Below are 16359 nucleotides of genomic sequence, written 5' to 3' on the forward strand. Positions count from 1 at the left end.
ATGTGTTGTTTTTCAGAACACCAGTAATAGGATTTGTAAAAAATATAATGAGTATGATAAACTTATATGTGTTTACTTTGTTTGCTAGAATGATGCAGTAGTAGAACCACTATCACATGTTTTAACATGGAAAGAGCTCAAGTAGGACTGATTGGAGTGTAACTGTTTTTGTCCCATGTGCTCTTTTCCTGTTTCCTAAAAATATCAGTAATAACCTTCAATCTTGTGTCAGTGTTTACTGCTCTAACTTTCAACATGATGCCAGTGTGTTCCTTTGAAAGAGTGATATCTTAAAACTGATTGCCATCCTTTAATTCTTAGAGATTTTATTACTTTTTTCATTACTTCTAGACTGACTTTTCTCAAGACTCGGAATTTGGAAAAGAAACATATAAATTTTGTGAGAAATGTTCAGAAATAATTCTCATATGAAAACTACCTATGTCTTTCAGCAAAATGTCAACCTATTAAACTTCTTTTTTTGCCATTTTCATGTTTAAAATTTTACTATCACCTGTGATATTTTTTAAAAATTCCTGCAAAAGCATAATAGATTTTATTATAACTCCTCATTTTAATTTTGTGCAAATATTTATGTTTTAAATGTATTTTGGAAGCTATATATATTGTTGTATTCTGTGTTCTAATTCATTCTCCTATTCTCTTCCATTTCATGGGTGAGTTCATACCATTGACATTTATGACTATAATTGTTAATTGTCTATTTCTTTCCAACCTATTCTATTGTAACTTTTCTCCATTCATCTTCCCCACTTTTTACAAAGAGATTGATGAAAGAGTAGTTTGCTTAACTAATGATATATAATTGAAGAAATATATTTGTTTCAATTTCCCCTTTTTTTTCATCCCTGATCACAGATTTTTTTTGCTCTTTATTTACTTTAAATTCATCTCTGTATATTCCATTCACTGATTCTGGAGTTTGTTTTGGCTTTTTTTTTTAAATACATACTCCCTTATGTATTCCACTCTCTCTTTACTATCCCTTTCTTCTTGTCTTCTCCCATCTCCCAACTGAATTTAATGTATAGCTATACATGCTTTGTGTGTTTGTATTTATGGTTATGTGAGTGTGTTAAACTTTCCTGTATTCATATCATATGAAAATGCCTGTTCCCATATTTCTTCTATATTTGTTGGCTTTGTTTCCTATGCCCCTATTATATGTGGTACTGCATTTTCCTCCTCTTTTTCTCTTAAGTATATTCTCCCTTTCTCCAATTTCATACTTCTAAGACTATTAAAATAGAACAAAATTATTTCCAGACCGTCTTCCTATTTATTTAACTTTATAATCCATGAAGGTATTAATATTCCTTCCCTCCTACCTTAGTATATTTTAAAAAATCTTTATCTTAAATCCCTTCCTTCTAATTGATCATATTCACTTACTTTTTTCCTAGAAATACTTATAAGTTCTCTACTTAAAGATCTTTTCTCCCCTATGGTTATATATTTAGTTTTGCCAGATAGAGTCTTGTAAATCTTTATGTTTTGCCTTTTGGAATATCACATTACAAGCACTTCTTTTTTATGGTTGTAGCTTCCCGCTCTAACATAAGCCTGATTGTGACTTCTCAGTGCATTAACTCTGGTTTTGCTTCCTGGAAGTGGGATTTTTCTTTTTTCTTTGACCCAGAAGTTCTAGATTATTGCAAAAACAATATTATGTGTTTTCTTTCAGAAGAATGTCATGCATTTTATTTTTACCTTGCCCTCTGATTATAATAAATTTGGAATTCTCTCACTTCCACTTTTCTACTTTTCACTTCGACTTTCTTGGAATATCAAGTTATTTTTTGTCATGATGAACAGCTAATAATCTGATCATTTTTAGAATATTTCTCCTTGGTCTGTTTGCCTGGTTAGTCTTTGTAAATTATTTTTTCCAGTCCTTCAATTGTTTTAGTATTTCTTTTTGCTTCATATTTTCATTACTTTCAGATTCTGAGCAAATATGCAGTCCTACAGATAGCAGAACTTATCATTGTTTCTCTTTGATTTTCTTTATTATTGTTCCTTCTGCTCATTTTTTTTTCTTTTACTTCACCATCCTCACTTCACCCTTTGAAGAGTAAAGCATTCTTAGAGCTTTGATGTTTTGTGAGTGATCTGAGCTCTTCTAGGATCTGACACGTCACCATCTTCCCCAAATTTCCATCACTACTTATTTCTGCACTAACAGTTCTGCATATTAGAACTTGAAGCTGGAAACTACATTAAAGGTCATCTAGTAAAGCTTCCTCATTTTAATCATAAACAAAGTGATAACCAGACACCCTGTTTTCATTGTTCCCAACAATATAACAAATGGTTTTAACTGCATCATTTCTTTTGTTAGGAAAGATGGAAACTGAAACATTCTTTCACAAAGAAGTTTATTTGCTATCCTTTATTTTTAATTTTACCCAAGTGAAAAGAAGCCTGGAGAAGGCAAGGATTAAGCTACTGGTGAAATTTTAGCTCTCAGTGGAGGACATATTTTGAATAAGGAATTCTAATCCAAAATTTTAGTTTTCAAGAGGGAATACATTGTGAGCAAAATATTCTAGCCTAGTCTATACCTTGCAGGTGTCTGGTCATTCTATATTCAGATTGTAAATAGGACACCAGACATGCATTCAGGAAGACTTGAGTTCAATTGTAGCTCAGACACTTAGAGACTGTGTGATCCTGTGCAAATCACTTACAGTTTTTGCTCTCAGGTTCCTCATCTGTAAAATGAAGCTCATTGTGTGATTTATCTTCTAAGATCACTGAGATGATCAAATAAGATAATAATTCTAAAGTGCTTACCTGATATATTGTTATCATTGTTGTTATTTTGTTAAGGGATGAGAGCAACTCTGAGACATGGTTGTCATTTGTTAATTGGCTCCTTGAATTACCACTGCCAAAATTTTAAGTGTAGCAGTGGTAATTTAAAGCTGGCACAGGAAAACTAGAGCTGCCCAGTTTCTTGTGCCAAAAATCTTTTGTACCTTTTAGGTTCTTTGAGTATGCAGTATCCCCTTCAGAGCATCTCTGAGCTCTCAGATGTTTGCAGTAAAATGTAAAATGAAAATATGGTCCAGGGTCTGGTTAGGTTTTTTAAATACTTTTTAGATAACTTCTGGTTCTATGGATATCTCTGTATATTCTTAAACCAGGGTAATTACCAACTCAACTTCTGACTCAAATCCCCCTTTTTTCCCCCAGAATACCTCTATGTGATATAGAAGAATTATGAATCCCAACATGGACACTGAGATTGAGGAAGTGATTAGAGTTCTATTAAAACCTATTTACTAAAGACCATCCCATGTTGAGAAATAATTCATGGGCTGTAATATCATCAAGCTTATTTATAAGTGTTGAAGTTTAAATTTTTATTAATAATAATCTAATCTCATTTGAAGTTTGGTTTATTGAAGTGGCTTATCATTTCTTTCTGTAGCTCATTTTAAGATGGGGAAACTGAGGCAAACAGGGTTAAGTAGCTTGCCCAAGGTTATGAAACTAATAACTGTCTAAGGCCAAATTTGAATTTAGGAAGATTCATCTTTCTGATTCCTATCCTGGAACTGAATTCATTGTGTCACCTACCTTCTCCAAAATAATCTCCAAAATACACACACACACACAAAAGTATATGTATGTTTGTATATGCATGCTAATCTATGTATATATGTACATATGTATATATATATATTAAATTTTGAAATATTTGTAAGTACATTATATTTTCTGAATTATAAATGTATTGTATACTATTTATATAAAATAATTTAGGGTTTACTTTCATCATAGCAGATTCATTGCACATTATTAATCTCATTTAAAAGATGAGGAAACTGAGTCTCAGAGAAATTAAGCAAACCTATCCCAAATCACACATTAATTATTCAGTGCAATCAAAATATTTTTAGATTCTGCCCCTTTTGCAATTATTTAGGAGGCCTAATATGGGTATATCACTGCCAATCGGGTAAGAAATGGGTCAGTGTTGTTGGTTGACCTAGACTCAGAAGAACTAAGGTCACTCAAGAATTACCATGTATCCTTAGATAAGCCTTTCTCCCAAACCAACATAGTTACATGATAGCCACAGATCATTCAAGAACTGCACCTGCCTCCTATTGAAGATCTAGACTTCTATTTGATTGAATCAGTTTTTCTGGTTGGACAACCCATGTCTTGCTTTTCTGCCATCTGTTCCTTATGGATTGAATTCACTCTGTCCTCATGTCTCCCCTTGGTGATTTCCAACTCCCTTCAACTCAAATCAAATGCTCCCTCTTGAAATATTCCCCATCTTAGCTTTCTCAGTTGTTACTCCTTCCCCAGTTGTTGTTCTCTTTTTTTCTTGTATTTACTTAACCTATTATTCATTGTACTCATCATCTCCAGAAGAATATAAGCCCCTTGAAGGTAGGAGTGTTTATTTCTTTGTTTCCCTAATAACTGGCAAAGTAAGCTCTAAAAACTAGGACCAGAATTTAAGAATTCCTTGAAGGATCATGGTGCATCATTCGATAGTAGGAAGCCAATTTCTTTTTCAGAGAAACATTATAACATCTGCTTGGAACTATTTGTATTCAAAGTACATTCTCACAGATAAGAGAAAGGAAATACTATGATATATATATATCCATGTTTATTGAGTTGAGTTGAATTAAAAGACACTAACTTGCATAACATTATAATAAAAGATTTATGCTACCCTCTGTTGTCTCTTTTTGGTCCTTCTAAAGCACATGCTCAGTGATTCTAAGTCAGGCCCATGAGTTGCATGCACATAGCTTATCTGTGAAATTCAGGTCACCCCAGCAGTGTAGCAGTTGTACAAGGCTTAGAATCAGAATCTTTCCATGTGAGCTCTTTTGGTTGAACAAAATACTTCTTGGTTGATCTTTATAGGATTTAGTGGTGAATAAACACTTTGATAATGCCACCAAAATTAATCTCCAAACAATCTCAAGCAATCTTGGTAAAGATATATGCTGATTACAACATTAAGGGATTCACCATTTCCCAAATCATTGTCTATGTTGCCCAGTTAAAGGAGGCAAAATAATTCTTTCATCTGACTTGGATTAGTGCTAATTTCAAGCATCAATGTCAGAGAGATGAGACAAGACTACATCTTCTCTGGGAGATTAATCTGTGTGGGAAGGGAACTCACATCCTAAACAGAGATTATTTTTTAATAGGAAAAAAAGAGCCAGGGAGCCAGGCATTGAGAATAGAATTGGAGGTAAACAGGGATGGGGTTCCACAGGGAATGGCAGGTCCTTGACACTTCTTTGCTTGGTAATTGATAATTGAGTGAAAGCCTGGGGCATTGAATCCATGTTGATGACCTTCAGCCTATCCTCAGAGGGATCTTGTGAAAATGTTCAGGAATAATCATCTATTGCCCCTGGCTCACTATACAGAACAAAGCAGATACAAGATCAAATCAATAAAAATTAATTTTTGAACCAATTATTCAATAAGCCTTTATTGAGTGTCTTCTGTTTGCCCAACCCTCTGTGAGCAGTATGTAGAATCTAAGGGATAAGACAAATTCCCCTCCCTTCCGGAGCTTAAACTCAAGCTGGGGAAATGGTTATGTCCACTTGAAATATTCAGGAACTTGAACAGGCAGTAGGTGGTAAACTTAATTTGGGTGGTACAAACTCATGTAGACTCCAAAAAGGAGATTGCTATAGAATTCCAGTAATTCCATAAAAATGACTACAAAAATCAGAATGTTAGCTAGACCTTGAAGGATGATAGAACTTGGTTAGAGAAAGAAAGGAAGGAGAGAGAGAGAGAGAGAGAGAGAGAGAGAGAGAGAGAGAGAGAGAGATGGATTTTCCTAGAAGGGGAAGCAGAATTGATTTTCATCTTGATTTCACTATATACAAAAAGCAATTCATTAACACCTCTTCTATAAAAGTCTCCTAAGTGGTGGAAGATTTTAACCCCATTCTGGCCAACAAGACTTGATCTAAATGATTCCCCCAAGTTCACCAGTGAGTCATTCACAGTGAGTACTCACAGATAATGAGGCGACTCTTATAGCAGTATTTGTCATTCCATGTACCATCTGTGTACATTTCCACACACTTTTCACTTCCTCGCCCATCTGGAGTCCCGGCATACCAGTTGGTGTAGTTCACAGGGGTTCCATCCAGGTAATGGAAATTCCCTGGTGTTTTCCCTTCTATCAGGCCAAGGAAAGCATATGTGTCATGTTTCACCACAATTTTCTTGATGGCAGCATTCTCCTCTTCATTCCTTGGAGTGGCGATAGTGGCTCCTATGTTGTGGCAAGTCTTATTAGCTATGGAGAAATCTGAAGCCAGGCCATTGGTGACAAAATATTTTTCTCCCCCTTCAGTTGCAATTCCGTAAAAATTGAGGGCTGGAGGATAAAGGTTACAGATATAGGACAGTTTTCCTTTTGTCCTACCTTTTCTGTGTTTATTTTTGTTTGTAAGAGCATGTCTGAATATTTCTCTTTATGAAAGTCTCTTTCTTTTATCTCTGTTTTTTTTCTTTTTTAGTCCTAATATTTCTTCACTAATTCTTTCCATGTTTCTGTCTCTGTATGTCCCACTCCACATAGATAAATGAAATCTTCAACTTAACATTTAAAAGACTACAAGAAAAACCTGCATACAAATTCTACTTCTGATGTTTATTAGCTATATGACCATTGTGAATTGTGTTAACTTGGACATTGTTTAATTTTCCTGGGCCTCAGTTTCTTCATCTCTAAAATGAAGATACCAAGGGGCAGCTTGGTACCAGCTAGGATAGTTTCTGATAAATCTAGAGTTGAGAAAACTGAGTTTGGAGAGTGCCATCTGTCTCCAGATAAGGAGCTGTGGAGTTTGAACAAAGTTCAAGGTCTATTCCCTTTAATTTAGAAAAAAATAGATATCTTATTGTCTGATCTTGTTACCTCTTAGACTTCTTGTCTCTTCTTTAAGGATATGATTTCTCTCTCATCACACCCAATTTGGATCAAGGTACAACATGGAAACAAAGTAAAGACTGACAGATTGCTTTCTGTGGGGTGGGAGGTGGGGGGAGGGAAGTAAGATTGGGGGGAAAATTGTAAAACTCAAATAATATCTTTAATAAAAATAAATTTAAAAAAAAGAAAAGGAAGACTACTAAATTAAATAAACCTCTATAACTAGGGGAACAGGTGCAAGTAGGAGAAGATGAGTTGAATCTGAGAGGAAGCCAGCAAGTAGGAATGCATTTACAAGTTAAAACAAATAAAGAGAGTAAAGTACTGTTTACAGAGGAAGCAAAAAACAGTCATACAAATTGTCTAGAGCATAAGATATGTGGCAGGGAATAATATGGGCTTACACTGCAAAGGTAGGCTAGTGTCTGATTATCAAAGGTTTTCAATGTCTCCAAACAAATCTCTAACTTCAGAATTTCTTATTTGGATAATCTGGGAAAACAATGTATCATAAGGACCTTTGATGAATTATACCTTCCTCTTCTTAATGGTTTCCTTATCCTATCCTTGAATCATCATTTACCTTCTCCTTCTGCATCATGAAAGATCTTAACATCAAGTAGACCTCAGAGGTTAGACTTCTGGTTCTAGACAATTCAATGTCCATATACTGTTACCCTCACTGATGAAGGTAGAGGATTTAATCATTATTAACTTCAACATATTTCCTACTTTTGTTTTATTTTGTTGCATTTTTCTTTTCCTTCATTCATTAAAGAACCATTTAGCATGCAAAAAAAAGAAGAAAACTGAGTTTGAATCCAACTTCAGAAACTTACTAGCTGGGTAATCCTAGACAAATAATTTACCTGCTGCCTTCCTCAGTTTCCCTATCTGTAAAAAAATGGAGATGGGAAGCTCAATGAAGCAGAGAAAGAACTAAATAAACATTAAAGTGCTTAACACTAGCTATTGTCAGTGACCTCGTCATTGTAGCTACTGTTTTTGCTATGACTATTGCTGCCATTATAGTTTAATGTCCTATTAACTGTTATTATTCCACAGGTGATATTTCTTTGCTCAGATGGTGGCCCCACATCCCTGTTTGAACTATGCATCCATAGTACCTTTACCTATTAAATTCTCTAGCTGCTTCAAAGCACATTCAAATGTTATCTCCTTAATGAGCTCTTTCTTGATTTCCCTAGTTGTTAATACTCTCTCTCTAATTGAAATTACTTTGGTGATAGTTTGTACATAAATATCTCAGCACATACCACATCCTCCCTTTAGAGTGTAGCCTCCTTGAGGGCAACATTTCATATCTTTCTTTGCTCTGAGCACCAAATATGGTGCCAGGAATTCAATAAATATGTGTCCAATCTAACAAGTGCTTATTAAGTCATTTTTGTTCTAGGCTATTCTAAACTCGGGGAATAAAAAGATGAAAATGAAATTGTTGCTGTTTTCTAAGAGCTACAGTCTACTTGACTGAAGGGAAGGGAAAAACATTCTATAGACAGATATAAAATATACATGACAAATGCAATGTAATTTTGAGGGACAATCAGGAAGACCTCACACGGGAGCTCAGCCTTGAACGGAATTAGTCCCCAAATGGCAGAAGAGAGGAAGGAGAGCATTTGGGGCTGAGTGTATTGGGTGACTGTGAAAAAGCATAGGTGTAGGAGATCAGTGTTGGGGTTGAGGAAAAATCAAATAAACAAATTTAGCTGGAATGGACAGTGGGAGTGGGGGGTGAATGGAAAATTAATGTGAAATCAGCCTAGAAAGAGAAATTAGAGTCAGGTTATGAAGGATTTTAAATGTCAAAAGAGAAATTTTATTTACTGATACTTTCTCAATAGGGAAGTGGCAGAATTTTGCTGTAGAAATATATATTTGTCAGCTGGGAAGGGGAGGGGCAGTGATATATTAGAGAGAGGAGAAAAACTGAAGGCAGGGAGACAAGTAATAGAATAGTCCAAGAAAAGTGCTTATGACAATCTGAGCAAGACCGGTGGTTATGTAAGTGGAGAGTAAGGGACTACTGGCTGAAATGTTGTAGAGGAGGACCCAATAAGAGATGAAACCTGAATACATATGAAAGTGAGGGAGAGAGGAAGGTGGGATTGACTCCAAAATTGGAAGCAACATTATGAGGACGATGCCAGTGCTTTAACAAAGAAGATAATGAATTTTGCTTTGGACATGTTAAATGTGAGGAATTCAGCAAGGAATGGATATGGGATTATTTCTCACAATTAAAATATCTAGATTTGGAAATGATTTTCCATAGTTAAATCTTTTGAAAACATCATCGAAAAAGACAGGAAAGAGAAAGGAGATGAGGACTTCTGAGAGTTCTGAAGCATAGCTAAATTTGGAAGATCGGCAAGACCAATAGTCCTACAAATGGGATAGAATTGAAATGAATAATAATCATAACTAATAATTTAATAATTACAATTATGTTAATTATGAAATAATTATGGTTGTTATTTCGATTATTATTATTAATAATAATCTATTTGCATTTCACTATGCTGAATGACAATGAAAGAATGTAGTATGGTGGAAAGAGTTTTGATTTATGAATCTAAGTGAGGTCAAAGTTGCAGTATCATCCCTGATACTTCCAACTTGCTATACCATGGGTAGGTCATTGAATATCTTTGAAATGGAGTTTCTCCCTTTACAAAATGGTGTTACTGGAAGGCAGAGCCAAGATGGTAAAGTAAAGGCAGGAATTCCCACAAGCTGTCCTCCCAAACTACTCCAAATACCTTTAAATAATGACTCTAACTAAATTCTAGAATGGTAGAACCCACAAAAAGACTGAATGAAACAATTTTCCAGCCCAAGACAACATAGAAGATCTACCAGAAGGATGTGTTGCACCAGGGTTAGAAAGGGCTGACAGCACACCCATGTCATGTCAGAGTGAACCAACTCCAGCCATTCAGAAAGAGATGTTGAGAGCCTAGGTCCATGGCAGCAGTAGAGGTTTCCAGATCTCTCAACCAGGGATTGCCAAGGACAATTAGGAACATCAGCAGGAAAACTCTGCTGATGAGCAGAGTGAGAGCAGAGCCCAGTCCAGCACAGGCCTTAGCATAAACCTGCCCCCAGGAGACCAGTTTCAAGACCAGGGAGCTACCTGGCAGGGAGCTACCTGACAGCTGCTTCCAGAGTACATAGTCCAAGGATGATATTGGGATGGAAGGGGGAAGGAAATTGCAGAGGACACTTTCCTATCCCTGAGGCAAGACACCATTATTTTGTCCATAGTAAGATCCAAATTACAGTCTGGGGCCCTAGTCTCAGGAAAAGGAACAGAAGCAGTGGAGCAGGAACTTTCCTCACAGTTCCAGGGTAGAAAGGTCTGTAGAGATCCACTGACCAGAGCTCAGGCCAGGAGAGCAAACACAGTCTCTCATAAGACCTTGGAGGAATTGAGAACTTGCAAAACCCTAGGGTGGTATCTCTGAAAACCTCTGCAAAAACCTCAAAAACTTAGGGAATAGATCCTTCATCCTAGAAACAGAGACCCACCTTAACAAAGAGTTAAAAATCAAGTCATAGCTGGGGAAATGAGCAAACAACAGAAGAAAAAATAATCCAATAGTCGTCCAAATAGTCATCCAAAATCATGAAAACTGGATCAGCAGTTTGGTGAAGGAGATACAAAAAATACTAAAGAAAATCACATCTTAACAACCAGTTTGGGTCAGATGGAAAAAGCCATTCACAAGTCCAAGGAAGACAAGAATGCCTTAAAAAAAAGAATTAGCCAAATGAAAAAGGAGATACAAAAGTTCTCTGATGGGGCAGCTGGGTGGCAGAGTGAATACAGTCTTGACCCTGGAGTCAGGAGAACCTGAGTTCAAATCTGGTCTCAGACATTTAATAATTACCTAGCTGGGATATAGACCTAACAGTGGCACTGCTAGGCCAAACAGTAGGCATGGTTTTAGAGCCCTTTGGTGATAGTTCCAAATTGCTCTACAAAACTGAATCATTTCACAACTCTTACAAGAATGCATTGACTTCTCAATCTCCATACATCTTTTCCAATATTTAACATTTTCTCCTTCTGTCCTATTAGCCAATTCAATAGGTATAATGTAGCCACTTAATCACATTGTCTTGCAAAACAAAACAAAAACAAAAAAAGCTCTCTGAAGAAAGCAATTCCTTCAGATGGAGAATGGAGCTAAGGAATGTTGATGACTTTGTGAGAAGCCAAGGAACAAACAAACAAATAAATAAATAAATGAAACAACCAAAAGAATGAAAAATTAGAAAAAAATGTGAAACATCTCATTGGAAAAACAATGACCTGGACTTGGAAAATGGACCCAGAAGAGATAATGTAAAAATTATTGGACTATCTGAAAGCCATGACAAAAAAGGAGCTTAAATGTAATTTTTCAAGAAGTTCTCTAGGAAAGCAACCTTAATAACCTAGAAGCAGAGCATAAAATAAGAATTGAAGGAATTCACTTCCTGAAAGAGATCTCAAAATGAAAACTGCCAAGAATATTATAGTTAAATTTGAGAACTCCCAAGTAAAGGAGCAAATAGTACAAGCAGCCTGAAAGAAACAATTCAAATATTGTGGAGCTACAGTCAGGTTAACAAAAGATTTAGTGGCTTCTACATTAAGGGATCCTTATATGAATATGATATTCAGGAAGGAAAATAACTTGGATTACAAATGAGAATCAACCAAAAGCAAAACTCAACATCCTCTTTCAGGGCAAAAGATGAACATTCAATGAAATAGGGAGTTTTCAGACTTTCCTGATGAAATGACCAGAGTTGAACAGAAAGTCTGATCTTCAAGTACAGGACTCAGGTGAAGCATAGAGAGGGTGGACAGGAAGGGCAAATCATGGAGGAAATTAATGATGTTGAACTGCTTGTTTTGCTGCAGGGAAAGATGACAATTGCTGCAGGGGAAGATGATAATACTGTTAATCATACCAATCTTTTCATTTATTTATTTGTTTGTTTGTTTGTTTGTTTATTTTTAGGTTTTTGCAAGGCAAATAGGGTTAAGTGACTTTCCCTAGGCCACACAGCTAGGGTAATTATTAAGTGTCTGAGACCAGATTTGAACCCAGGTACTCCTGACTCCAATTCTGGTGCTTTAGCCACTACACCACCTAGCCACCCTCCAATCTTTTCATTTATAAGGGTAGTTAGAAAGACCATATATAGACAAGAAACAAGAGGGAGTTGAAACTGAAGATATAATAATATATTAAAACGATAGAGTAAAAGGGGGAGAAAGGAATTACTGGAAGGTAGGCAATTTACATAAAAGAAGCAAGAAAAAGGTTTTGCTGTGGAGTGGAAGAGGGGGAAGGTGAGGGGGAAGTGAGGGAGTCTTACTCTCATCAGAACTGTCTGAGAGAGGGAATAACATACACATTCAATTGGGCATAGAAATCTACCTTATCCTGGAGGAAAATAGGAGCAGAAAGGGATAGGAGAAGTTGGGGGGGGGGGAGGGGACTGGTGCCTATAGAAGGAAGGAAGATTGTGGGAAATTGTGGGAGAGAGTAGTCAGATAGAAGACACTTGAAAGGAGAAAGAGAGAGAGAGAGAATAAATAAAGGTGAGGGGAAAAGGATGAAGGGAAATACCTTTAGCAACAGGAACTGTGGAAAAAAAATATATTGAAACAAGTTTCTCAGATAAAGACCTCATTTCTCAACATAGAGAACTGAGTCAAATTAATAAAAAATAAGAGTCATTCTCCAATTGATACATGGTTATAAAATATGAACATTTTTCAGATGAAGTTATCACTTTAATCTATTTAAATTTTGTTTTTTAAAAAAGATGTATCTCACTATTGGTAGGAGAAATTCAGGTTGGAACAACTCTGACATACTATATTACACTTATTGAATTGGCTAACAGGACAGAAGGAGAAAATGACAAATGTTGGAAGAGATATAGGGAGATTGAGACATTGATGCACTATAGGAGGAGTTGTGAAATGATTCATCAGTTCTGTAGTATAATTTGGAACTATGCCCAAAGGGCTATAAAACCATGCCTAGCCTTTGGCTTAGCAATGCCACTGCTGGGTCTTTATTCCAGAAGAGATTAAATGCAAGAAGAAAAGAATATATGTGTGTGTATGTATGTATGTATACACATATGTATTTGTATAATATACATGTGTGCATATATGTATATAAAATGTGTGTATATATAAAAATATACATATTTATATATATAAAGATAAAGTAAGAGCTGATGGTGTCTGAATACAGATCAAAGTATACTCTTTTTTCCCACTTTATCTTGAGGTTTTTCTCTTTTTTGTGATAGTGGGGGAGTTAAGTTTACTTTTTACAAAATGACTATCATAGTAATGTTTTTCATGACTACACATTTTTAACATACACCAAATAATTTGCTTTCTCAATGAGGGGGATTGGGGTAGGAGGAAGGGAGAGAATTTGGAACTGAAATTTTTGGAAGTAAATGTTGAAATTTGTTTTTCCATGTAACTGGGTAAAAAAAAAATCATTTTTTAATTAAGTAATTAATTAATTATTTTTAAATCGTGCTACTGGTATCTGTGATAGCTACCTCAAGACATTTTTGGTAGGATCAAATAAAATAATACTTGTAAAATGTCTTCAAATTTGTAGAAATAACTGGAATTACATAAATTGACACAAGTTATTATTTTCGGAGTTGGTTTGATCAACTGAAAATTATTGCTGAATAGGTCAGCCATGATAACTTCCCCCAGGGCAATCCTAGGTAGCTAGACCTCACTGACATTTTTGATAAATTAGGGAAAGGGAAACTTTCAGTACTTCCTATTACCTAGGAGATTAAAAAGAATATTTTACAGTTGATTTTATCTGAGTAAGCCTTTTTCTAAAGAAGTTATTAGATAGGAGCAGCTTGGTGGTGCAGTTCAGATACTTGATTACTTAACTGTGTGATCTTGGGCAAGTCACTCAACCCCATTGCCTAACACCACCCCCCCCCCAAATGGAACTAGATATTCTGCCCTTTCCCCAAAAGATTTTCCTAAAAACCCCAACTCTACCTTAATCAAAATGAAATATCAATTGAGATAAGAATCACTTCCCCTTGCTCACTTTGTCTCCATTTTCCTCTCTTATCTTTCCTCTTCTCTGAGTCAAGCTCCAAATCCAAAAACCAAAAAACATGAGTTAGAGGCCCTATTTCCATCCTCAGTCTGTGAAACAGGCAGCCTAATTGAATCCAAAATGGTCTGTTCTGGAATCCTGTTCTGTTGAGAAAACCCACAGACTTACCAGTTGCCAACTTCATGAGGCGATTTTGTAAATCTGAGATCAGTTTCTGTTGTTCAGCAATTAAGGAGGAAGTCTTTTCTGGAAAGGAGAAAATCTTTCTGTGGAATCTCTGACAAGGCAAAGAGTTAATGGCTAATAGAATAGGTCATACCTACAACATTCTTGCACATCCAGTCAATCCATCAACAAAGCCCTTCTTAATCCATTCATAGGCCAGGCAATTATACATAAAACAAAAAACAAATAAAAAGTAATTTGAGGTGGAATGGTACAAGAAGGTGGAGATATTAGGAAAATCTTCTTGTAGAACAGTTTATTTGAACAGATTTCTGAAAACAATTAGGGTTTGCTGAAGGTAGAGTATATATTTCATGCATGGGAGAGTTCAAAGTTTCAAAGTATGGAGACAGAAACTAGATGGTTGTATGTGAGGAACATTAAAGAGTCAGTTAAAAGAGTACATGAAGGAGAACTATATATATATGTGTATATATATATATATATATACACATATATATATAATGCTTGAAAGGCAAGTTAGGACCAAATTCAGAAGGGCTTTAAAATTCCAGATAAAGGAGTTTATATTTGTTCATCAAGGCAATTGGGAACCACCACAGTTTATTGCATGTAAGAAGGATTTGTGCTTTAGGGAAATCACATTGGTAATTATGTGAGGAATGGACTGAAGAAGGAGGGGCTAGAAATCAATTAGGAGACTATTAAGTCATTCAGAATAGAAGTGATGAGGGTCTAAAATAGGATGGAAGCTCTATGAATGAGTAGGTAGATAAGAAATGAGAGAAGGATGCTCTGGAAGTAGAAATGGAAAGATCTGGCAATTAATTGTATATATATGTATGTATATATATACATATATATATATAGGGATAGAGAGAGAGAGAGAGAGAGAGAGAGAGAGAGAGAGAGAGACAGAGAGACAGAGACAGAGAGACAGAGATTGAGGAAGCATTAGAATAGAAAATATGGAAATTCTGAAAGATGAAGCTGCTTTTAGCAAAATAAAATAAAAAAGAGAGAAAGAGAGGAGGCGATTATAGTGTTTAGAGTGTGGGTCTGGAGGCTAGAGTGAAAAGGCTTGAATTCAAAACCACAAAATTCACAAACTTCTAGCTGAATGACCCTGCATAAATCATTTGATCTCTTTTATCTTATCTGTAAAATGAAAATAATATTAGTACCTGTTTCACAGGAATATTATAAATGGGTTAACATGTATAAAATGCTTGCAAGACCTAATGCATTATATAAGCACTAGCTAATGAAGTAAGGGAAATATAATTATTAATCTGTATCTCTGTACTGATCATATATCTCTACCCCCCCCACTTCCTTCCCAATGTTCAAACTATGAAATGAGGTCAATGAACTTTCAGCAAAGTTCCTGATCCCCTTCCTGGCAAAGACTCAGTACATTACTGTCCCTCCCCCCGCAAAAAATATTCCCAATCAATTGAGTCTTTGAACTACCATCTACTCATCTACATATCCTTAATTACTTTCTCTCTCCTCTTTGAGCTACTGCCCCTCAACAATACATTTCCCTCCATCTCCTTAAAAACTCAACTGACTCCTCAATTGAGCTGTCCCTCTAATTTTGGAGGGCAGCCTTCTCTGAGGGAGTGTGATTCCCCACTCCTCCTTGCTCTGGGGGACTATGATCTCCCTAATAGCCTCTTAGACTCTTTCCTCCCCCTTAGTTGTCCTTGATGTTTCACCAGCCCAGCTTGTGATTGTTTCTTCTTCACTTAACTACCCACTACTTCTACTGAAACACACTATGCTGGTGCTTCTCCAAAAAAAACCTTATGAATGTTTTGTAGTCACCCATGAATTTTTTAATGTAGTAACTTGAGAACATTTTGTTGTGTGAACTTTTGCGTAACCCATGACTAAAAAATTAAGCTTTTTCTCAGAAACTCCCTGAGACAGAGAGTGAGGTGAATTCTTCACAAAACATACCTACACCCATCCTTAATCCCCTCATCCAATTTCATTTTCCTGTCTTCACTATGAAGAAGATGAAGATAGTGAAAATGATGATGATGT

General features: G+C 35.8%; 1 protein-coding gene and 1 long non-coding RNA gene across 8 annotated transcripts in view; one reads left to right on the forward strand and one right to left on the reverse strand.

Annotated features, from left to right (window-relative positions):
* LOC141520978 (uncharacterized) overlaps positions 1-16359 on the forward strand; it is a 77140-nt gene that overhangs the window by 21925 nt on the left and 38856 nt on the right. The gene's annotated exons all lie outside the window — the stretch shown is intronic.
* The window catches only part of LOC141520976 (pulmonary surfactant-associated protein A-like), a 39393-nt gene continuing 27653 nt past the window's right edge, over positions 4620-16359 (reverse strand). For 5 of the 7 annotated variants that reach the window (XM_074232981.1, XM_074232983.1, XM_074232985.1 and 2 more), the window contains 3 exons: positions 14290-14367; positions 6047-6412; positions 4621-5430 (listed from right to left, as the gene is read on the reverse strand). In XM_074232981.1, the coding sequence (XP_074089082.1) occupies positions 5414-5430; positions 6047-6412; positions 14290-14367 (461 nt within the window). In that variant the 3' untranslated portion in view covers positions 4621-5413. The other 2 variants (XM_074232982.1, XM_074232984.1) reach the window with 2 other exon arrangements.

The sequence above is a fragment of the Macrotis lagotis genome, chromosome 4 (genome assembly GCF_037893015.1).
Source record: "Macrotis lagotis isolate mMagLag1 chromosome 4, bilby.v1.9.chrom.fasta, whole genome shotgun sequence".
NCBI classification, from domain to species: Eukaryota; Metazoa; Chordata; class Mammalia; order Peramelemorphia; family Peramelidae; genus Macrotis; species Macrotis lagotis.